General features: G+C 43.8%; 1 protein-coding gene across 12 annotated transcripts in view; it reads right to left on the reverse strand.

Moving 5' to 3' along the window:
* Positions 1-24,021, reverse strand: part of SH3PXD2A (SH3 and PX domains 2A) — a 234,666-nt gene that overhangs the window by 45,545 nt on the left and 165,100 nt on the right. For all 12 annotated transcript variants that reach the window (XR_001467193.4, XR_001467191.4, XR_001467192.4 and 9 more), the window contains one exon: positions 21,128-21,259. Coding sequence is in view for 9 of the 12 variants with exons in the window: in XM_004942262.5 (XP_004942319.1) it covers positions 21,128-21,259 (132 nt within the window). In the remaining 3 variants the exon portion in view is untranslated. The remainder of the gene's footprint in view (positions 1-21,127; positions 21,260-24,021) is intronic.

Here is a 24,021-nt window from a genome sequence, read left to right on the forward strand (position 1 = left end):
TCACAGAGCTGAAACAAGACAAATATAACACTGTGAGGCTTATTCCTTTCCACTAGGAACAGATCAACTGCGAAATAAGGGTAGGAGTCATGCTGTCCCTGGGTGAAAAGCAGAGGTTTGCAGACCCTCCATTAGGAATACACATGCAATACACAATACAGAGCCACTTAAAATACATAAGCAGCACAGTAAGGGATTACCTTGACCTGTTAAATGGATGACAAAGAGGCACACAGTTTATCTTTTCAACAGGCAGCCACTTAAGCTTACCCTATTAGTGTTTGCAACATCAAGCCTTTCCCTCTCCTCAGTCCAATGCTACCAAAAGAGGACACATTAGACTGCCTGGACACCGTGCTGCCAGTGCATCACACTTTCTTTGCTTAGGCAACTATTTTTCTGGAATCACTCCGATGCCAACATAATAGAAAAGTGAAATTCTGGCATGCTGCAGATCTCTGCTTTTCAGGATCTCACTTTTTGCAGATCTTGAGGAGTTTTACCTCTGAGAAGCAGCTGGCTAGAAGGCAGGGGCACCACGGGCACATCCACATACTGATGGAGTACACCAAGCCCAGGTTTAGTTGGTTTGGGTTTGCTCTCCCCATCAGAGCTCAAAGCTGAGTGGTGTCTGATGTATTCTGGAAAGCCTTTGAGAAGCAATACCCCATTAGGACAAAGAGGATTGTCTTGCTACTGGGAGCTGGACTAGCTGTGGGGAGTTCTCTGCAGAAGAACTGAAAACCAAACTGATTCTTTTCCAGGGGGAAGATTTTCCCCCCCCAAAGTCTTACTTACTTCCCTTCCCCTCCCCCATCATCCAAATTTGAACAGTGTTCCCTTTATCTAACACTTCTGTTGACAACCATTCTCTGGAGACAAGGCCTAAATGTCTAGCACAACAGGACCCTGATCTCAGCTGAGCCTTAGGCACTGCCATAAAAAACACAGATCACAGAGGCATGGCTCTGGTAGTGTAAACCAGACTGGATAGTAAATAAGTCTTTGGGTAGGTCTGTTAGTTGCCATACTAATTATGATGTTGGAATGCTACAGTTTAACAAAAACTTACATACCCTGAAAATTTATGCCAAAACGTCCCATTTAGTAACTATGTGAACATTTGGAGGGGTAAGCTAGAGTTCACTGCAGTAAAATTGAAGTTAAGCAACAGGGCACCTCCAGCAAGAGCAACTGAGCAATTAGCATCTTTTAGGTTGACTAATGAATTGATTTGCTTCTATTTGGATGCAACAAATGATATGTGACAGAAGGAAGGGATCTCAAGAGCACCTTTTCACCTTACTGCTCCAAGAAGCATTTAGTCAACTCTGCTCACATTTGTTTCTTTAAGTCCTGATCTCTACGGAGAAGATAATACTTATTAAAATTCAGAGCTCTGTATGACATTTGGCATTTGCTGATGTGACTTAAAGATGTCACCATGGCTACAGCTTTCCCTGTCTTTCCCTGTCTTTTTCCACCAGGAGATGCAGGTATCTTCCTCTTTCTTCCTTGCTTTCCATAGAAAATAGGATAAACAACACCATTAACTAACCAACTTCACACTTTTCTTACTAGTTTTGACTATTTTTCTGGGCAGCCTGTTACATGTGAGTCAGGGAGCTGACTATCTTGAAGCAGAGGCAATCTCTCTGCTCCTGGCCTGTTTTTTTCTACTGCTTGCCAGCACTTACTGCCCATCACCACAAAGGAATGGAGCTACTCATTTCATGCCATTTTCACCTCTATTTTTAGAGCTCTAACAAGGTTCACACTGTAGTTTATTTATGAAAGTAGGATGTGTTTTATTTTGACCTGTATTATCCACGCAGCTCTGCTCTCCTGTTCAGTAAAGGTATTTAGCAGGAAAGTAAAATGCCTTCAGACCACGTGTCCTAGTCAGGCGGGGGCAGAGTCATAGCCTGGGTTACATTCTCACAGAAATAAAAAAGCCCATCTGTGAAGAGGCCTGGTTACCCCACCAAGGGCCATGCCTGCACCACAGAGCAGCTAGCCTCGAGCTTACCGCTGTTCTGGGCTGCCACTTCCAGCCTGCCTCATGTTTTCCTTCCAGCTACAACTCAGGCCTTTGGATGAGCCCATGCTTATTTATTCACAGCTCAGTTTTCCAATTCCACGACAGAGCCAAGGAAGCAAAACAGCATCTCCAGATGAGGTCCTGGAAATTAGCTACAAAGATGTCAGTCCTACAGAGGAAGAGTCCTGCATGTACTCGCTCTCCAAACTCAACGAAGATTTGCAACAGACACAGGTATTGCTTAACTGGCAACCAAAAAAAGCCAGATGAAGGTTTGAGACTAGGGAAAAAAAAAAAAGGAGAAGCTAAAACAACAACAACAAAAACAAAAAACCACCACAAATAAAAACAAACCACACACCAATATTTCTAGTCCAAACATTTGCTGCTAAAGAAACCCAAAACATGGCTTACCTGCATATAACACACCTTGGGATACAGTCAGGTTGGAGCTCAGGGGCTCTCTCATTTGCTGCTTAAAACTACTACTGCAACTAGATATGATAACCAACATTTCATCTAAGCAAAGGTAGTGAGGAGAAACAGAAGTGAAGGAAGAAGGGCACCCAACAGCCCTGCCTTCAGTCACTGCTGTCAGACATCAGCATACATGTGTCTCAAAGCTACACAAGCTGCACCTGAGTCTTTCTTTAGACTATTCTTGGCTTTTAGCTTTCAGGAAGCATTGCTACTTCATTACTTGAATGATTTTTAATTTGTTTTTTAAAAACAGTTATCTCTGTTATGCACATGTCTAAGTGTGATCCCATACCACTATTTCTATGCCTACAGCTATACCATTTAAAATGGGATTGGCACACAGACTTATTTTGCAAGCAAGATGCCTGTCTCTAACCAGCATCAAGTCTCAGGAGCACAAGGTTTAATTCACATATAGCAAAAGACTTACTACAGAGAGGAGTTATTGATTAAAAAACCCAAAACAGCTCAAAAAGAAAGCAGCTAAGGCACCCCCTGCCCACTTGAACCTGCTGTAAGTTTGAAGAGAGAACAAAATGAACTTTAGTTTGACTCCTCTGTGCTCAGAATTACTCTGTGACAACGATTCCCTGCTGCCAACACACACTCCAGCTCCAAGCATGGGATGACAGTGTCCAAGCCAAACACAAGCGTGGCTAGAGAGCCTTGCAGCAGATTCAACAGTTCTTCTCTGTACCGATACAGCAAGTACATCTGGGGCACCCTGGCTATATTAAGGGCACATTCCTTGACTGAGCCAAAAGCTGTTGAGCACCACTGCAGACACCACTGATGATTATCTCTGCAGCACTGATACAGCACTTCCAGCAACTCCCTAAGCTGGCAGACGGGGATTTTTGGGAATGAGAGTTGTGAAAAGCCCCAAAAGAGTTTATATTCTCTCTCAGCATCTCAAGCCCAACAAAGAAAACATGCCAAAAAACTCCGTACTTTGAATCATAACAAAGTGCTCAATAAGAGGCTGGACTTCCTGAAAGCCAGCTGCAAGCAAAGGCAGCTCTTGGTCATCAGTATCACATTTGTGTCCTGAGGCCAACTCACAACATGATTGTATGTGGGATAGGAGTTCAACTTGTAAAGCCCAGAGATTTAGATTTGTTCATGCAAATCTTAAATCATGCCATTACCCCTTCAAGCCCTCTCTCTAGAGATTCTGGATCCCACAGAAACACAGGGCTGCACACAGCCACATTTCTCAGGTTGCTTTTTTTTGTTGTTGTTTGTTTTTAATATTAGCAAAAAATATTAGAAACTGCCCCTACAGTGATGGTATCACCTGATGAAAGAAATAAATCAGAAAAGTGAAATACAAAGTTCTTTGTTATCCGTTTCTTAAAACATCAGCACTCCTGTAGCTACTTTATCACCTGGACATCAAGAAAAAGAAAAAGAAAGAAAATCACACTGAACCAGAGTTTAAGTGCAACAAACCCAAACCAATTGTACCAGGCTCCCTTTTGGGTTTGTACACAGTGTTATTTTCTTGTTACCCCAGCTGCCACCCCCCCATAGGTTTAGCAATACATAGATTCAACAGTACAGCATGACTGTCCAGCTAACAGTATTAGTACCAGTAAAATCACTGCTCATCTAAATCAGAGATACTTTGGTGGGGCACCAGAAGACTTAGGAAGACAGCAGACATCTCCTTCAGCAGTGAGCTCTTGCCCATGCAGCACAGTCTGGGCCAACAAGGATTCCAGCACTTTCAAGCCCTCCCCAGTAGTCTCACCCCAGCGTTCACACTTTACAATGGTTTAAAGTTCCCAAATCAGAAGCATTGCTGGATTTCCAATTTCTACATATCCCTATTCCAGCAAGGAAAGAAACCTATCGATTTTAATTATTTTCCAGATTGCATACCAGGCTTAATTCCTTATTCTCTGTTACTATTGTCTATGAGTTCACTTGACAATTTTCAGCCCTTCAGATTTACAGCCATTCCTAGCAAAGTATTTCATCCACAAATAAACGTAACCAGCCTTTTTTCTGAAGGCAAGGGGAAAAATATATAGAAAGCTCACAGATGTTTGGCAGGCACATCAAAGCAAAGCTAGTCAGTACAAAAACCCTCACCACGAAGACGTTCTCATTGCTTTAACAATACAATCAAGTTTTAAATATGAACAGAGGAGGATTCCAAATGGATGCATAGCATTTACAACAATAAACTGGTACTGCACAGAAACCTGGGCTACAGAGTGGTATATGCTAAATCAAATAGAACCATATCACATCTCCATGTGTCACTTCACTATGTGAGGCCAGTTGCACAGTCTGTGCAAACCTTTGTTTTTCACATTAATGTGAAAGTAGATGAAGTTGGGCAGAGATATCAACTCCTGGCCAGTAGGTATCAACTTAACTGTCTTTGGCACAGTCATACTTCTGTTCTCTCCGTAAACGGAGAGTACAGTTTTTGGCTCTCCGAGCCCTCAATTCACTGCTGAACCATGTACATTCACTTAGATGCTCTTGGATCTTTGGAGAGGAGAGAGCACTTTCCCCTCTGACAATATTTCATAACTTCAACACATAATACCTTTTCCAAAGGAGGACAGATGTGCAGGAGCAGCTTAAGTCTTCCAAGAAGTTTTCCATTAGGATCTTGGTTTTCTCTGGCTGTGTAGCCCAATAGCATAACCATGGCCCCTCAAGGCTGGAGATGGGAAACCATTACTTGAGCTTTCCTTGCCGAGAGCAGACTGACGCTCTGTAGCTGAAGCTCTGCTCAGTCACTGCAGTGAAGAGGTCTGCCTGCCTGCAGCTATTCACCCTCTTCTGGGAAGCTTTGAAAAGTGATTATGCACTTGTCTTACATGGGACATTTCAGCCAGAATCCGTCATGTCAAGCATTCAGGCTTTCGAGGCATAGAGAGGTATCATATGGGCACAAGGAGAAATGGCTCTATTTTGCTTTCAGAATGCTGGACATCTGAACTACAAGAAACTCTCATCTCAGATCAGGGTGTTTTTGTTCATTTGTTTTGGTGTTTTGTTGTTGCTCTTTTTTGTTTTGGTTTGATTTTTTTTTTTTTTTTTTTTTTTTTTGCTCCTGAAGAGTTCCAAACTCCAAGAATTTCATTCTCTCACGCCAAAGACATCAGTAAAAATGCCCAGATCTTCCACAATGGCTTGGATACATGCCACAGTAAGAGAAGCCACTTAATAGTAAGCTCCCATCCATGAGGAGAATCACATTTCAGGTCACAGCTACTTCCCTTTGCAACAGGGAGACCACATCTGCAAGTGAGCTCCTCCTGCACAAACAGCATCAGGCTATTCAGTCAACCTGGTGGACAAAGCGCACAGGGAAGGGAGTTTTCCATAGTCCACAAGGAGGCAGTGAATCTATGATGGTGTGCTCAATGTATATATACCATGGGCTAAAGTAGTAGAAACCTTTCAAAAACAAGGAGAGGGACAGATGTGATGGGAAAGAACATAGACATATTCCCTCAATTTCAAGGGAAAGTCAAGCTTCCAGTCGGAATTCAGAGAGAAGCAGAAAGGCTTTCTGCAAGTCAGCTGTCTGACATTTGTGTACATTCCTATTAGGACTTGCTAGTTTTTGCTTACTCTTTTTTATTGTTTGTTTTTCACCAGGAAAGCTTGATGCTGCTGTCATATGATTAAGAAGACACTCACTCATCTCAACAAAAATCCAACACTTGAACATCTTTGGCTGTAGCCACTATACAAAGAGCATTTGGGATACTGGAGAATTTGACAGCTTTCCCCTCCTCCAGGACTGACATTAACCAAAAGCCTCCTATCCAAAATAAAAATGCTAGACAGAACACAAGTCACATTCCTCCTATTTTGAGAAAGTCTGGATTGGAAACCTATTTTCTCATCTTGAACCCATGTGTATCTGTTGAAGCGTAGTTCAGGAGCCATATGACATTAATAGCTTATTCCTGTGAACGCTAGAGAAAGCTAATAAAAGAGTGGGAATCTTCAGCAAGATGTGCTACAAAATGCAACACAAATCAAAGCATATACTGGTTGTACTCCCACTACTGCTGCCCACCAAGTACCTTCCACTGCAGAGAAGAGAACTGTTGGGAAAAAATGACAGTGACAAGTCTGCAAAACTCCATTTGTATAAGGGGAGGCTGAGTACTGGGCTCATATTTCACCCCAAGTCTACTTCTGATTTCCATAAGAAAATCCACTTGGATTTTCCAGATACTCTGCCACCTATTCAGAAACCAGCTTCAAGCAGAAATGGCAAGTTCTCACTGCTGCCTGTTCTTCAGCCTATAGTCGATCACACCCTGAAGTCCTCTGCCCCAGCAGCCTTGTACTGTCTTTCAAATGGTGATTTCTGAACATCTCTAGGCAAAGTTCCACCAACAAGATACCAATGGCTTTGAAGGAGAAGAGGACAGACAAACATCCAAATACAAATTGAAAGCACTTGTTCAAAAACTCCACTGGTGTCTCAGCATTTCTTGACTAGTCAACACCTTACAATTTTATTTTTAAAAAAGAACTTCTGGCATCGTTCTTGGGCCTCTTAAATCAACACCAACAAATTCCACTACAGATTTAGACTTCACAACGTGACTTCAGTTCTCCAAGTAAGAGTCTTGTGAAAAAAGCTGTTTCTGCCAGCACCCACTTCCAAGTCCTCCAGCCTCAGATAGCAGAGAAATAAAACAGGAGAGCTGCGTAACAGCAGTCAACCTCCTACACACTCAGAAGCTTCCTGGCTACTGCTGCATTATGAATTTCATGAGCTGTCACTGAACAGAGCCAGTCCTGTGCCCACTGGTTTTGAATCACACAGCTTGTGGTCCTACGTGCCATACCAATGCAATAGCCTGTCACAAGCTGGTGACAGGAGGCACAGCTCTCTCACTTCAGGGAAGATTATGATGTTGTACACATCCAGCAAAAACACAGAAGCTTGTCACATACCTTGAAGTGTTCAAGGCTAGATAGACGGAGTTTGGGAAAACCTGGTCTAGTGGAAATGAGCACACAAACACCAACCTTAGTTGGGTACCCAGTTGTGAGAATTGGGATGATCAGAAACAATTTGTCGACCTGTGCAATGCTGCTATTCACACCATTCACTAAGACAATTTTACAAATCTCAGTCAACTGTTACCTCAATGTTGACTTCCCAGAATGTGAAGCACCAACAAATGCAGAGAAAATTGGATGAAAAAAACAAGGAATTAAAAGACTCCACTCTGGTGCCCATAATAGAAGTTAGCATAGTTACTGTAGAGCAGGGGTGGCAAAAACTAACTAGAAGAGAAAAGGGTGCATGAGAGATACATCTGAGCAATTTTAAAGGTCTCTCACCTTTCAGAATGTACCTCCCATAAATAATGCACATTTCCAGAGACACAGGCCACACACTGCTCATCAGCTTCATTAACAGTACAGCTTATGCAATGAATCACTCCTTTCTATCCCGCTTTAAAAACCTCAGAAGAAAGTCAAAACAGCAAGTTGTTCCCAAAGATACACTAGTCCCCAGAGACAAGTGATTTGTTACAAGACTGGACATTGCTGAGGCTACAGATACGTTGAAGAGTATGCACCACGGAAATAAAAGCATCTATATTTATTCATATCATTATCTGTACCACCTCTGGCTCTCTCTTCAGTCATTCTTTTTATGGCTATCTTTCGTATCACCAATGGAAAGTACTGTCCATAGCCAAGAATTTGGTGGAAGTTTACTGTTTCCAGCCTTTACAAGCCAACCTTCTCCCAGAAAGAGTTACTGTTCAGCTTCAGAAATCAAAGATAAGCAGTTCTGAACTCCATCATGGCTCCAGCTGAATGACTACAGTTGTGAAATCCGCTTTCTTAAGTGATAGCTTTTACCAGTCTAGCTCAGTGCTCAACTACAGCATTCTAAGCTATTCCCTGCCAACTCACTTGCAAGAAAAACGTTAAGTACCAATGGATGGTCTGACTTCAGAGCTCTGCCTTAAATGTGCAATTTTGGTCCATCCACCAAAACCTGATGAAGGCACAGCTTGGAAAGCCACAGAAAAGGGCCTCAGCATCATCACACTGTTAAGGTTGATTAAGGTAAAACATCAGTCTTGTTGAAACATGGGATTTCTGTTTTCTTAACTGAGGAATGCGCTGTATTACATTTTCCTCAGGTCAAAACATCTTGACAGGAGAAAATTAACAGAGGCTTTTGCTGTTCAAAAAGGATCAAAAAGCATTTACCATGAAGTACTCCCTGCAAAAGGTGCAGGAGGAAAGGAACAAGAGGTCACTAATCCCCATCCACACTCAGCTGTGCATGCTGGCCTCCCCTCCTGTGCTTAATAAATTTCTACCAAATTTTCTACCAAATTTGCTTGGGGCCAGTCTGGCTACTCATGAGTCTGGTTAAACAACAGGCAAAGAAGAAATAAATAGAAGAGGAAAGATCTGGGGATATAGGAAAAGAATTACTAGTTAGCTGAAGCAGTTGGCATTACAAATTCAAAGACCTGATGTTGGTTTACAGAAGCAAGAGCAGCTCACCTGGAAGCCCACAGCCTTCAATTAGAGGTGTGGATGGGTCTGGCCCAGTGACTATTTCTATTTTTGATGCTGCACTGCCCTTAAAACACACATGTGCATGACCAGGCATTCGGTCTCCATGCGTAATGAATGGAAAAAAGGCCCTCGTGCCACTCAAGTGCAAGACGCAAGGAGGCCTTGATGCTGGCCTCCATTACAGCAATGTGAAGGGTAGCTACATCTCATCTATAATGGAAATTTCCCTGAAACCAGTATCAACTTCTTTAAAATACCAGCAAACAATTCCTGTTAACGTGAACCAAATTTAAACCAGTGACAGTAAGGAACTCACCAACCATCCCCAGGACTGTCCAGTCCGCAATTTTCCACATGCACATTCTGAAGACAGCAACCTCACTGTCGGGTGGTGGTTTCTACTTAGGACTGTTTGCAAGGGAGAATCCTTGGAGACACCCTTTCATGTGGCTAGCTCTCAAACCCTGATACTTTTCAGAAAGAGGGGCTTAACTTCCCAGTTTTCAGCTGACGGTAAGGGTTCACATACCAACCTCCAGACGCTCATTTCTTATTTTAAAATAGGCTAAAAGCCCAGGAAGTGCATAGTCTGCTCATAAAATACACCAAAGATGTCTGGAATTACTAAGTTTATAATTTAATTTGTAGCTGGTTCAGGAACCAACTCTACTTGCTGTGCTCAGGAGGAGCAAATAGCATCTTCTGTAAGGCTCAGTTATCCCATTTTCCTGGTGACAGAAGTGACCGTTTCTGGTCATTCTACTTTTGTTCAAAGAGGTTTTGGTTAAGAAAGGTCTACATGAAAGAAGAATCATTTGCAATAACATCTTGAACATGCAGCCATCCTGTAATTTTGGTTCTTCATGATCTGCATGGTTTCCTTCTTGGTAAGGGCAAGAATTTTAGACAAGAGTAAGAGAAAAGATCAAACAAACTGCCTCTCAAGTTTCTGATGCTGTTTTCAGACAGACAATTTCTGCATCTAAAAGAGAGAATTTCACCTTCACTCTTTCAAGTCAGCTCATGCAGCCTTCACCCTGCATGTACTCAAATCCAGACTTCAAAGTGACTTCCAGGGCACTGAAGATGATGGCCATGAGTTTGAACCTATGGTTTCAAGTGGTCAATGATATTTCATTTTTATCTACCCTGAATCTGCAGATATGCTCAGCTAACACAAAAGCCTCCCTGAACATACAGATGCTACACAAAAGGCCACGTGGGAGACTAAAATGCTACTTAGGAACTAAGTAGTTCAAGCCCATGATTCAGGTGTGATATTAAATGCTACTCTTCCAGATCCAGGCTCACTTCTGCATGGAGACTCACCCTGCTGTCACCCTCATTGTGTCCCACAGTGTTTCAGGACACAGTGATATATGCTATTCCAATTTAGTATTTTGTTTTGTATGCAGCTAGAATTCTTTAGATGCATTGTCCTTTAAGGAGGACAGATTTCATCTGCGCTTAGGTTCATCATTCCAGAGCCAGCACAATGCCTCAAGACTTGAGCATCAATTCATGAAGGTGTTTGCTTACACTTGTCAGACAGTACATGTGCCTGTCAGTGTCAGGCCAGCTAGTAAGTTGCTGCTAATCATGAAAATGCAGCAGCTTATTTTCTCTTTGATCCAAGTACCAAACCAGCCCAGGATTCTTCAGCAAACACATGGCAGCTGTGTCACACAGGAGCAAAGCTAGGTCTGTAGTGTGAGTGCAGCCAGAACTGCCTTGCCCCTCCAGCTGCTGCAAAATATGCTTTCATTAAAGCCCATCCCATGTGCTGCTTACCAGAAAGGGTGTGTGTGAAACACAACACGAGAGGAAAAGAGCAGCAGGAGGTGATTCTGCAAACAGAATTAAAACAACTTTCAAGAGCAAGAGGCTGGGTCTCTCCAGCACACGTTTGCATTGTGGGGAGAAGCAGAAGTGGATTCAAGCACAGTCTGGAAAATACTTGGCATTATTACCCAGCTGAAGTTCAACTATGTTGCCAATATAACTGCAGTTCAGTTTCATTTGAAATAATAAAGTGATGTCCCATTGCATGTGAAACTTTCAGATGAAGTCACACAGTATCAAGATACAAAAAAACAAACCTGCCAATAAAAATAGTAAAGAGAAGCCAGCCAGTAAAACAGAGATCCCAGAGAGCCCCTCTCATCCCCTGCGTCTTCCAGAACTACTTCAGTTAATCCAGCCGTGAGCCAACATCTTTCTACCAAAAAATAATTAGTCTCCATCAAGAATGCTGGAAAGTCTGATGTCCTTTGCCTGAGGGGCAGAAGGGAAGACATTTGCCCCTCTTTCAAGCCACCCCCCTAAATCTGACTGCATTCTGAAACTCCAAAGCAAGGCAATTGCTTTTATAGATTTTGCTTAATCTGAAGATGGACAAAAAATTGGTCTGCAGGGAAGCTGAACTCTTCTTAACATGAAAACCAAAAGTAAGGAGTTATGTTACTGGTTGTAACTGAAACGCGTCTGCTAATGATTACAGCTTCCATTTTACTGCCAAAGTATTATTAGAACTGCTTATTTGCTGTTCAGCTTAGGGAAAAAATCTACTCCATCCTTTATTAATCTCGTCCTCATCTGACACAATAAAAATGCACTATCAGTCTTTTGCTTACTTTGGAAAAAAAACAGGCTTGAAAGTCACCGCAAGAGCCAAAGCCTTTGTGTATAATTGCTCTCTTGATTAACTAGAGCAAAGGGCAGAAAACGTCAGTCCCTATCTATTAAGTTGAGCATTTTGGGAGCTTATTCACTGTGACTCTCTTTCTTCAGAAACCCTGATGTTACAAAGACCTAAAACATATATATATATTGTTTTAACATATACATACACACATATATATGTTTTTAAGACCACAAGGCAACTATGGGACTGATGAGAGGATCTCCATAACAGCCCTGTATCTTCTTGGCCCCAGGTAGTTCCTTGCAGCAACGCTGAGCTTGTGACCTATTTGGCTGATATAGGAAACCCAATCATTAGAAAGTGTATGTATTCTAATATGAAAAGCAGATTTTCCTTGGAAACGTTTTCTCGGGGCAGGTTTCAGGGTCCCAAAACTGGCAGTGACTGCACAAACAGAGGAGGTAATGAATAAAGGCTCCAACCAGGGATGGTGTGTAAAATTTTTTCCTTCTCAGCCTGCCATCCTGGGCTCCAAACAGGGTATGCAGTGGAAACAGAACAGCTTTAACTATTCTGCCTGAGTATAAAGGCTCAGTGCAGCAGGATTAGATGAGAAGGGAAAAAGGAGTGAAGTTGTAAGCAGTTTGAAATTTCAGAACTGAAGTTTTCAGAGGTCTGGGAGAGAGAGTCTACTGCTCAGGAGTTCCTGGCTGCGTTGCACCGCAGACTTAAAGGTAGCTTTGCTTTTGGTATTGGCTTCTCCACACTGAGAGACGTGCTCAATTCCTCCAAAGCTAAATTGCCTTTGTAAAGAAATAAAGTATCAAGTCTATGTTTTCATTAATCATTTCCCATCTTCTCCCAGAGTAGATCATCAGGGCAGCCTCAGAAGTGCTGACACATATTTCATGTCCACACCTACCAAATGTGAAGTCCAGACAGACATGTTCCCTCTCTGCTCCCAGATAGAGTCTTAAGGATCTCATCCCCTGGAATATGGGGAAGTCAGGGCAGCTGCAGACAAGAACAATCTCTGTGAGGGCTGACACTGACTTCCCCCTTCCCTTCAAACTACCCTCAAAGTTCTGTGGGAACAAGAGGAGTGTTCGTACTCACTGGCCTGGCAACCTTGTGGGACCCCTTTCAAGCCTGCCTGCATGAAGACTATGCCCCTGCAAGTGGGGTTGACCTGCTGGGTTTTTCAAGTAGGGGAAATCCACTCCCTAGAGAAATTAGAGAACCATACAACTGTAAACCAGTAGTATTTTGTTCTGCATCAAGTGAAATGGAGGGAAGTTTAAAAGGGAACCCATTTACTTCAACAGGATGCTTAGAAGACAGCAGATGGAAGAACCCCAGATCAGTAGATGCATATTTAATAAAGCTGAAGACTTCCTATTTACAGCAATAACCCTTAACTGAAAGAAGTTTGGGGGGGTGGGGTGGGGTTGGAGAAGAACTGTCCCCCAGAGATGTGACACCAGCTAAAGAAAAGGCAAATGAGCATAGATGTTGAAGTGGTTGGACTTAAGATGGCTAAGTAAAGAAGAAAAAGATGCATAACTAAGTTAGCCCTGCCAGAATATCTGTTGCCCAAGGTTAAGAGAAGCAATGGGAACTGGACAAAAACATGAGAATAAAGCCCAAGGCATTTCAGGAAAATATATGCTACAAGGGTGACTTCAGATTGAAAGTTCATTTTTTGGTGTGTCTCCATCTGGAGAGAAGTACCAGAAAAGGCAATTTGAAAGCAAATTCTACATAGATAGGATGTGAAGCTCAATTCAAGAGGAGAGTGCTTTATAGTAGTACAACCTCATGACACCTCATGTTAATCGTAGCTGTTTCTCTCTACAGGAGAAATCAAATAGGACAGCAGTGCCTGAAAAACAGTCATGAGCCCCTTACAACATCAAAAGTTTCTATGACAGACCTGAGGAAGCAGTACTACTAGTTAACATTAGCATTACTTACAAATGCACTGAAGCTCACTTAAGTATAACATTGAGCTGCTCCCAAATCAAGTAGGACCCAAACAGCAAGCTGCCCATCAATTCCTCCATCCCATCAAACAAAACATCCCTACTAGCAGATCTCCAGAGCCATCTGGAGGTGTTCCAGGAAAGCTTAAGCAGTTGGGCATTGCAAAAGGCACAGAGTTACCGCACAGCCATATTTCAAACGTTCCAGGTGAGTTTGTCATCAAGAAGGAAGAGCAAGCACACACTGCAATTCAGAGCTGCACAAACTAAGCAACAGTGTCTGTGAAATGCAGAATGGCTTCCCAGTAAAAATGAAACATCATAGTACAATTAAAAGGACGACCTCTCCTTGCCACAGGGCCGAACAAGTATTTTGAGCAGAAAAGCAGAAGCCCACTCAATTCCTTTGCAGAGCCCCCCAAAACACATGCATTTCAGAGGCAGCAATGGAGGAAAATCTCATTTTCAACAGTGAGGGAAGATACCTATGAAACCAGAACATTAACAGCCCTGCTTTGGTTCCAGCTTGGCGAATTTCCTTCCAAGTCCTGAACACAGAAACACATAATGCTTGCCGTGTAAGTTACTAAGTAGAGCAGAAGAAAAGTACTCAGACACCACAAGATAGCAGCATGAATATTACAACACATTCATAATTCAAGAATTTTATAGAGCAACCTTAGCTGAGATGTTGGTACTGTGGTGCTCAAGCAATAGGCAGGTTTAGAAACATTAACCTCAAATAACTTATCAGAGCACGTGTACAGGGCAGCCCCGAACCACAGCTCAGCAGCAACCGCATCAGAAGCACTGCTGCATGCTCTCTTTGTGAATACAGTAAATCCAAGCTAAATTCTCAAAGCCTGAATAAGGGTGCTTCAGCCATATCCAGATCCTTTGACTGCAAGTTTAACAGTCAGAAAAAGAAAGCAGACACTGCTTCTTTACCCTTGCAGAGATGCATTTAAAAACGCAATTAGTTTAGGCAAAAACAAAACAAAACAAAACAACAAAAAACAAAACAACGAACAAAAAAAACGAAAAAAAAGAATAAAGGCAAGAAAGAAGGGATTAGAATATGCTTACAAAACAAAATCACCAGAGGTCAGGGTAGGCTGTCAAGGGCTGCTTCCAGCTTAGTACAGCTGCTAAAGTCATTACATAGTGTCACCCCACCCTTGTGCTCCCAGGGGCAAAAGCAGAGGAAGAAGGGCTCCTCCTCATCTCCTGCTGACCTGGCTGTTTCTGGTGTGAGTGTTGAGTTCTCTCCATCCATTCAACATTTTGCAAACAGGTCACTGGAAGAGGGAGTGTCTGTTTTGCAGGGTTGGTCGGTCACTCTGTTCCCAAAAAGGACTGACCCCCAGTGATGACTTGGCTACAGCAAATCATCCCATCCACTTCTATCTCTGCTCTAGGCTTGTCTCAGGCTTCATCTGGAGTCAGCACAGAGCCTGGATTAGTTTAAACGTTCCAGTTCATCTTACCAATACTCCGTTGACCCCAATGACCCCTTTTCCATTGACTAGTTTAAAACAAGGCATCCCAGCTGCCTCCACAGACGCCAGCTTCCAGACAGCTAAAGCTTAAAATAAATCCCACCAGACACACCAACAGAATTTGCTTTGCTTATACTGCTGCAAAACAAAACATGAGAACAACCAGCCTTGATCACCAACTCCAAAAAGCCTGGAGACAAGAGTCGAAGACACTGCTGCAATTGAGACAAGCAAGTGCTCACAATCAAGCATCGCTACCCTTAACACAGAGGGCTCTGAAACTCTGCCAGCATGGAGAAGCCTTTCTCCAGCCATGGAACTGCAAGCATCTGAAGGAGAAAAGCATCTATGCTTTGCCAGCATTGTCCTTGTTTGGAGGAAAAACTTCTACAAAGACTGTTTCTTAGGATATTAAACAACTTTCCAGTAACTTCTAGCCAAACATTCCTCATCACCCACCCTGCCTCCTCAGACGGCCTGTGTTTGTCTGCCTTAGTACATACACTGCCTTAGTACATATGCTGGGCAGAAAACCATGGCAAGACAGGAACTGATTCATACGTGGATCAAGTATCCCTTGCTGCAGGGCTCCCTGCAGAAAGGCAGGGAACACAGTAAGGCAGCAGTGAGCTCAGAATAGGATGCTGGCTGTCACTGTTGCAGCCTGAGGACAGCTCTTACTTCTCAGAAAAAGAATTTGGGATGATCTTTCCTCAAATTCAGCTCCATTCATTAGATACTTATGAACACTGCTGCACAGATGAGCAGTCACACAGGCTGTTCTAAGCATTTAGCATTGGCTGCTTACCTAAACCTGTCTCCTTGGATGAAACCACCAGTGCTAGAGGAAAGGTATTTGACCTAAGTGTTTGTTTCTTCTCCTAAAATTCCAGGCACAGCTCAAGGATGGCCCATTATACTAGGCAGTATTTACTTTTTGTATCACAACCATGGCCTCTTTCAAAGTTTGCAATTCAAATACACAGCCATGCAGGGAAGAAATAGAAATACAAAGAATTAGTCTTCTCAGAGCAAAGAGCAGGTCAGGGCTAGACGTACAAATAGAAATCAAGATATGAGTCACGTCTGCTGGACGATGCTCCCTTGAAATGCTTTGTAAGAAAGATGCAAGTTTCCAGGGAAAGCCAGCATGCACAATTGCACCTGAAATATAGCACGATGCTGGCAATTAAGTATACCATGTCTGGCAACGCTTCCAACTGGTGGATGCTCAGCTATTGACATTTCATAAGTAAACAGTAATTGTATTTGCGATTTGGTGTAGAGCTCCATTAACATTAGGAGCCTAGGGAACTGCCAAAGTATCACTTATCTGTTAGAATAAACAGAAGCGTTCTGGACTTTGGCCAACTTTGCAAGATAAATCTAACCCTCAGAGACATTTGCTACCATTACACACTCCTGCCATGCTCCTGTCACGTACAAAGGAGGGAGCATGAAGATGGTAACATCCTAGAGAAAGAGGTGAAGCAGCAGAAAGCAGATGTGAGACAGGAAGTTGTCATTACAGAATTAAGAAACCAAGACTGTAATGAATAGGACTAAAAATTAATGCTAATTGGGAAAGTAAGCATGGAAGAGAGATCTGACAGTAGGGACCTCAAAATCAGGGCACCCTAACAAGCAGAGGCCTTCCTCATGGCGACACTCCACTGCCATGCCCCACGTCCTGGCCTCCCTTCCCAAAGGGCCCTCTAATTCCTCAGGAAGCTACACTAGCTGCAATAGCTTTGTTTTACACGTAGTAACATAATATTGGAAATCTGTCTGCAGTTATGTAATTGCAAAGGAAACAGCGGCGTCCCGCTCAGCCCCACTCAAGAGCCATCCCTCTATTCCCCTACCACAGAAGCAGCTCACAGGGGCCGTGAGGGAAGAGCCCCATCCCACCACGCAGCCAAGCAGCAGAGGTGCTCGGAATGTGTTTATGCTTCCCTGTCTGTCAGGTTTTCCATTGCAAACACTGCTGCCACAGTTTATAATTTGACCGTTTCAAGCCACATCCACACAGAACTTGGCAAGGAGGGAGCTGCTCGAGCCGAGTCCCTCCCCCTTCTACCTCAAAGAAATCTGCATCAGATTCCTGCTTTAAAGTCACATTTCACTGCTGCAGCACAAATACATGTCTTCAGATCATTCCACGAGGCTTTTCTAGTTAAGGTGTAAGAGAAGCAAATGCACTTGACAGACAACACTCGAGTCAGTTATTTACATTGCTATCCCAAAGCTGCACAGAGATGTTTAGATAGAGCTGGCCGGTGCAGGTTGGCTACACAGCACATTTAAACAAACCCGTCAGACACAGCCCTTCAACTGCAGCCTGCTCCCAGACACCAGCTGGAGGGAATGTAAACCTTCACTTCAATCTTGATGCATTTGTGACCATTGCTACATAGAGTTTTTCCCTCCCCAACTGAGTTAAAGAACAAATGATAATATCAGCACACCTTTCACTCGTGCAACCGGAATTCAGAGGAAGGTCTGAAAGACAACTTTTGTTGAGCCAAGATTTCTTTTTTTCCAGAAAATATGATTCAAAGACTGAGAGCTGGTACGTAACTGAGTAATTTGTTCTGAAGCACTGAAGTCCTACAGACTTCTTCCAGTCCAGCAAGATTTGCTTCCATGGCAATCGCAGCAACAGTCAGGTTACAGTGACCCATGGGCTTCATAACAGAGATGAAAGGTTTCAGGATTTATTCACCACACATGCTACACTGACCTTGCTTTTAAAGTCCTAATATCAAACAGAAGTTTCTACTTGAAATGATGTCCACGTCACAGCTCCCATTGGCTCAGTAGTGAAGACAATTTCTTACAACTCTGTTTCAAATAGGTCTGACCACAAGATGCCTCAAATCCCATCGCCTATGTGGCAAAAATAACACTGAATAATGCTACGTGGTAAATCTAACACACTTAACATGAAGCTAACCTAATGGATAATAAACAGGTAAGAATTCAATATACGATACACTGGAAGGTTTTTATCCCCCACCTGGCTTCTACCTGATACATCAACCTAGGAAAGAATGGTGTAAATCCTTCTAGGGAGATGCACAGTTTGGAGGCAAACTGGGAGATGGTAATTAGCTCAGGCCCTAGAAGCATTCAGAAGAAAACCCTCAGTAGGACACGAAAGAGGCACCGCTGTTTGGAAACAGCTTCTGAACATCACTGTGTAAGGGCCATCTGGCCAGTAAAGCCAAGTTGTTTCTTCCCTACAAAGTTGTGCAAAAGAACCAACCTAAGGTTTCTCCCTCTCTGGAAAACGAACTATTAACACATCCCTAGGCATCAACATGCAACTCTATCCAAGCAAGGCATTTTAAAAAGAAAACCAAGCAGTCAGCCATGCCTATTTGCTATTCCATTTGGCTTTCCTAAAGTACATATTGAAAAACAAGCAAAACCTCCTCCAAAACCCCGTATTTGCAGGTATACACACAAGGAAATTTGCAACATCTGCCCAGCAGAACCATCACCGCATTCAAAGCACACTGCTCAGTCCAATGGGACTGTAGCTAACAAGCTATCTAGTCACTCTTTCCTCCCTCCTGTCCTGAGGAGTTACAGGTAGCAAAAGTTCATTGCTGACACTGTTCCTGCTGCAGTGCCATATTTAACACCATGCTTCATCGCTGCTTTCTGGGTATGGGAGGAGAACGAGCTTAATTTATACAATCACAGCTCTAGTTTCACAATACTTTTGAAGACAGTACAACCGTACAGTAAAGCGAATTACCACCCACATGCATAGTGCAAATGATCCTATGTTCTTTAAAAAAAAGAGCATCCCCATGTTCTTAGAAGTTATAACCACATATTCTAGACATGCTTGCCTACACTAAACACATTTCACATTCAAACGAAGTTGCAACCTTAAAAAGCCTAGACTTCAGAAAACTTCAGCTAGTTTCATTACATGCCATTTCCAGTTTCAGTTGACAAGAATTCAAAGTATTGAAGTCATTCCTGTGGTATCCCTCACCCAGTGGAGAGTTAGAGTGTATGTTTGGAGTCCTGTTCATGGAGAAACTAAAATATTATTTCCTTGCCAGAAGAGTTCAAAGAAGCATCCAAAGCAAGTGATGCTTTGTACCTCACTGACTGGTGCCATGTTTTCTCTTACAGGCATGATCACTGATCCCAGTGCTTCGTATCTCTTCTTACTTATACGAACATCACGAGGTCTAAGTGCTAAGCATCAGAATATGGTCTCATTCAGTTCAAGGATGTTTCCTTAGAGTCACATTTCTGGGCCCACTACGTAAAATTAAATCCTCTTGCATCTCCACATACCATGTGGCTCAGTACAATACAGTGTGAACTGTGCAAGGCAGAGAGGCCACATTGAAACAAAACACAAGGGAACTGTAATTTGAAATTCAGAGACGCTTCTTGCGTTATTTAACAACCCAACTCCCTTGGTACCATAAGCCATTATCAAAACCAGGGATATCATGGATACGAATGCAAGTTGCCACAATAACCAGGCTTGTTCTGACAGCAGTAACACCCACTATTGACAACGAGAAGGCCTCAGACTCTGAAGGGAGGAGGCTTGTCCATTAGTCCCGAGAGTTGAAGAAATTGAGACTTTTTTTTCCCTTTGAATCACAGTGAGAGCTTTGAAGTGGGGCAAATTAGCATTGTGGTCTTTACTAGTTTTGCAAGTGATACAGTCAGTATCAGGAGGACAGGCATTTCTGTTCACCCGAGTGAGCGCATTCCCACACACTATCCCTTTGGACACCACAGTAAGTCAGTGGCCAGCAACTGCTTCACACAGCCAAGCCAGCGTTAGGCTTTCATACAGCAGAGAAATTACCACTCCATTAAAGAAAAAGAAATACATAAATACAACGCATGATCATCATTGTGGGCAAACTGACTCAGAGCTCTGAGAAACAGACTTAAGCCCCTGACCAGGGTGTCCCGGTTCCCCTGCCAGCGCGCTCTGGAGCCAGCCGGCCAGGAGAGCCTGCGTGCGGAGCTCCCACAGCACGAGCTTTGCAAGCATCACTCCAAATGCCAGCAGCTCCTCTGGATGAGGACACACAAGTCACGAGTGGGCTGGAGAATAGCCCTGGACAACTGCTCTGGATTAATGCACAAGGAGCGCTGGAGGGAGGAGGGGAGCTGCTGAAGACAGGCAGTTATTTAAACCAGCTGCTAACCTGCCCCACCATGTACACAGTCTCATACATTTGTTTAGGCTGACTCGAAGCTAGCAGGCATCCAAGAGTTAAAGCACACAAAAGACATCCATACAAACACTTGCCAGGAATCTCATTTTCCAAGTACAAGCTGGTTATTGCACGGATGGCAGAAGAAGGGATTTCTTCTTACTTTTACATTACAGGCTCTGCCTCCTTGCCTCTAAATTCCCCAATTAACGCTTCTGCAAGAAGTTTTGGAAGTCGTGCACGGCCATGCATTTATCTACGCACATTCCCTTCCCTCCCTACTGAGCTCTGGGCCACAGGCTAAGCTGTCAAGCCAAGTTTCATCCCGAGCAATTTTTAAACACTCATCCTATAAATCCTCCAAAAAGGGGAGTTAGTAATGGAAATGCTGACGGAGACTCAAAGAGACAGCAGGGCAACTAGATCATCTACTATACATCAGCTTCATTAGCTGCAGACCCTTCTCTCCTTCACCTTCATTTTCCACTAGTGTACTTCGGCTAATTAACACACAAAACCCATGAAACATTCTTACAGTAGAAGGCAACATTTGGCCCCCAGCCCAAATCAACATTGAGAAACTTCAACATCCTCAGCCAGACATAGTAACTGTACCAGATGGAGCTAACGTACGGCTACGAGCAGTGGTGAAGAAACTGAAAGAACGGGAACACATGGAAAAAGCCTGACTATTGGAAGAAGGACGAGCAACAAAGTTGTCTTACCGCTTTCGTTTTTCTCTATGACATCCACGACCTCTCCAGCCTGGAGGCTGATCTCAGAGTTCTCCTGCTTCTCATAGTTGGACACCACCACATATTGTTCCAGGATCATGGGTTCAGAGCTAGCATCAGCACCTGGGGAAGGGAAAAAGCAAGCTGTAAGCCAGCTTCCAGCCATGGCTCCTCGAGAGCGACCTCCGTCCATCCGAGTCACGACAGGCCAAGTTGTCACCAGAGCCAAGCGAATCAGCAAACAACCTTGGCTCGCAGCATATCCCCAAATGGCTGGCCATATAGAAGTAGCCTCCTCTGGCCCACAACCCAGCAGCACAGAGGGACATTGGAGAGAAGAAGAAGAAAAAGGGGAGGAAAAAAAATATATATATTTTTTGAAAAGGAGCCGAAAATATAGTGATTTAGTTGCAAAGTTTCATGATGGATTCTGAAAATAAACCTCTTCCCAACATGGTTTCCACAATCCTTGCTCCCATTCAGAGAGAAAAATCCTGGGCAGAAGCAGCATAAATCCACAGCTGAGCCATCCCCCCAGTAAACCAAAAGAAAAACAGCTCTCCCCTTGGCGTCTCAGCTCCTTCTCCACTCTAAAGGCTTGAGCTGAAAGTCAAAAGGGGGCTGTAGATGCCAATCATATTCGTCTGCACTGCAGCCCTTAAATAGAAACACATGAGCGGGATTGAAAGAGAGGGAGGTGGGGTGGAGGGAGAGAGGGGAGGGCGGGGAGGAGTGTTTACTTGAAACAGAAGAAGAAAAAAAGTTATAGCGCCAGATCCTTGCTAAAACACGGCCACCCCCTGCCTGCCCCCCGCCGGCTCTGCGGTTCCGCATTCCCCAGTGTAGAAGCAGCCTCGGAGCAGGGCACAGCACAGCGTCCCAGGCTGGGCACGGTGGGTCCCACTTCCCTCTCCATCGCCCTTTGGTGCCTTTTTGGAGCTCTTAGAGCCAGTCCTCCCCGCTTGCTTTTCAGTCGTACTAAAGGTACTTGGCTGTCAGAGCCATTTATGAATGACTGCAGGCTCTCATACAAACGCAGATGAAAAGAGGTGCAAAATAACTGTTCTCCTCCATTCCCCTGCTGCCCTCAAGCTTTTCTTGGGTGTTCTGGTTCTTTTTTTTTTTTTTTTTCTTCTTATTTTGATTGCTTTTTTTTTGAATTCTTCTACCTCCAAATCAAAACTGTGCACTCTGGGAGGAGTCACAGGGCAGGCACACTGCTGCACCAGGCACGGGGGGGAGATCCCGGTGCTTCCACTGCTGCACGGGATGTGGCTCGGCTCTGATGCAACATAAACAGCACATACTCAGCTCCTCCAAACACGGGCACCACGGCACTGCTTCTGCCTGGAAACTGCCTTGAAAGGTCACAAAAGCCTCAAAGTTTCTTAATTTTCCCTCAAAAAACACATCCTTCAAAGCATCAGAGCAGAACAAAAAGCACCTTGGATTTCTATGCTAAGAGCCACCAGACACATGCCTTCATGCAAAATAATTTTACAGGCTTCCTGAATTGCAGCATTGTCTATAAAGGCAGAGCTGTCTGGACCAACAGTATATCATACATTTTACACAGTAAGAGGCAGTTCCTGTCTCTCTAGATTAAGATGCAGATGGAGAGGGGAGACAGCAGCAGATGTATGACCTGCTGAAAGTCCCATTTCATGTGACGGGGGCAGAGCCAGGAGCAGGCTCCAGGTCTCCTCAATCTCTGAAGACAAATTGGCTACAAGAGACAGGAAGGAAGCAGCATGGTCTGAAGCTGTCCACCGGACAAGTCAGGGGACTAATAGCTAAGCACAGGATGCTCAGCGTTGCATTGCAGTTCCAAAAGCAGCACGCATGTATGTATTTGAACTGCAGATGCAAACTAATTCTGCAGACAAATAATTAGCATCCCTGCCAAAAGAGAGATAAAGAGAGCATCAGTCATTACAACAGCATCCTGTGCAGTGAAAATCCTTAAACGAAGGCAATTAATTTAACATTTTCCTGAAAGGAAACACTGTCACAATGCCTCCCTTTGGACCGGTCTTAAGAAATCCAGAAAATTAGACGACTTCCATGCTCCCTAAGCCTGCCTCTGACTGTTCTCATGTTCCATAGGTTAATTTTCTTTAAAGAGGAGTCATCTCCTCTAGAAGCTTGTGTTTAAGAGATTTAGCTCTTCTGTGGATGGCTGAACCACAGCCAGCAGTAGGAACAGGGGAAGAAAGGAGGGAACTGACAACATTAAGATTTATTACACAGTTTTTCACCATAGCTGTTCACTCTAAAGAAGCATCGTATTTCTGTTCACAATGAATCAGCCCGATTCGTGTGCTCTGGTTTAAACCAGCGCTAATTGGGTTATCAGGAGTGTGAGGAGATGCCTTCCCCTGTTTCTCTGCTTCCCACACAGTCCCTTCTCCAGTCTGGGAAGGGGGAATAGCAGCAGCACTTTCCTTCATCTTATTTAAGCAAGCAATGCCTACAGCTCCCACTTCCTTTTTGCCCTATGATTCTCTAACCAAAACCAAAAGCCACCGTGGCAATGTATTTATGCACATGCAAAGAATTCAGTGTGCTTAGAAAGGCAGCAGGAGGGACCGAACAGTTGCAAAGGGAGAAAAAGGACACTCACAAAGCTATTTGCAGCGCACACACACCAGATGTCTTCTCTATCTCCTAGGCAGTACTCATAGGACAAAAACCACCAGACAGCAGTGCCTTGGTGGCAAGAGCAGTGCTCGTGTGGTACACGTGTCCCTGCTGGGAACAAAGCGGGGCCATGGCCGGAGTGCAGGCTGGCAGACATCCCGCACCAGCCACCCATGCTGAGCCAGGGACCGTGTGCCAGGGGAGTGCCCCAGCCAGCAAACCCAGAGAAGGAGCACTGCCAACCC

Source organism: Gallus gallus, chromosome 6, assembly GCF_016699485.2.
Source record: "Gallus gallus isolate bGalGal1 chromosome 6, bGalGal1.mat.broiler.GRCg7b, whole genome shotgun sequence".
NCBI classification, from domain to species: Eukaryota; Metazoa; Chordata; class Aves; order Galliformes; family Phasianidae; genus Gallus; species Gallus gallus.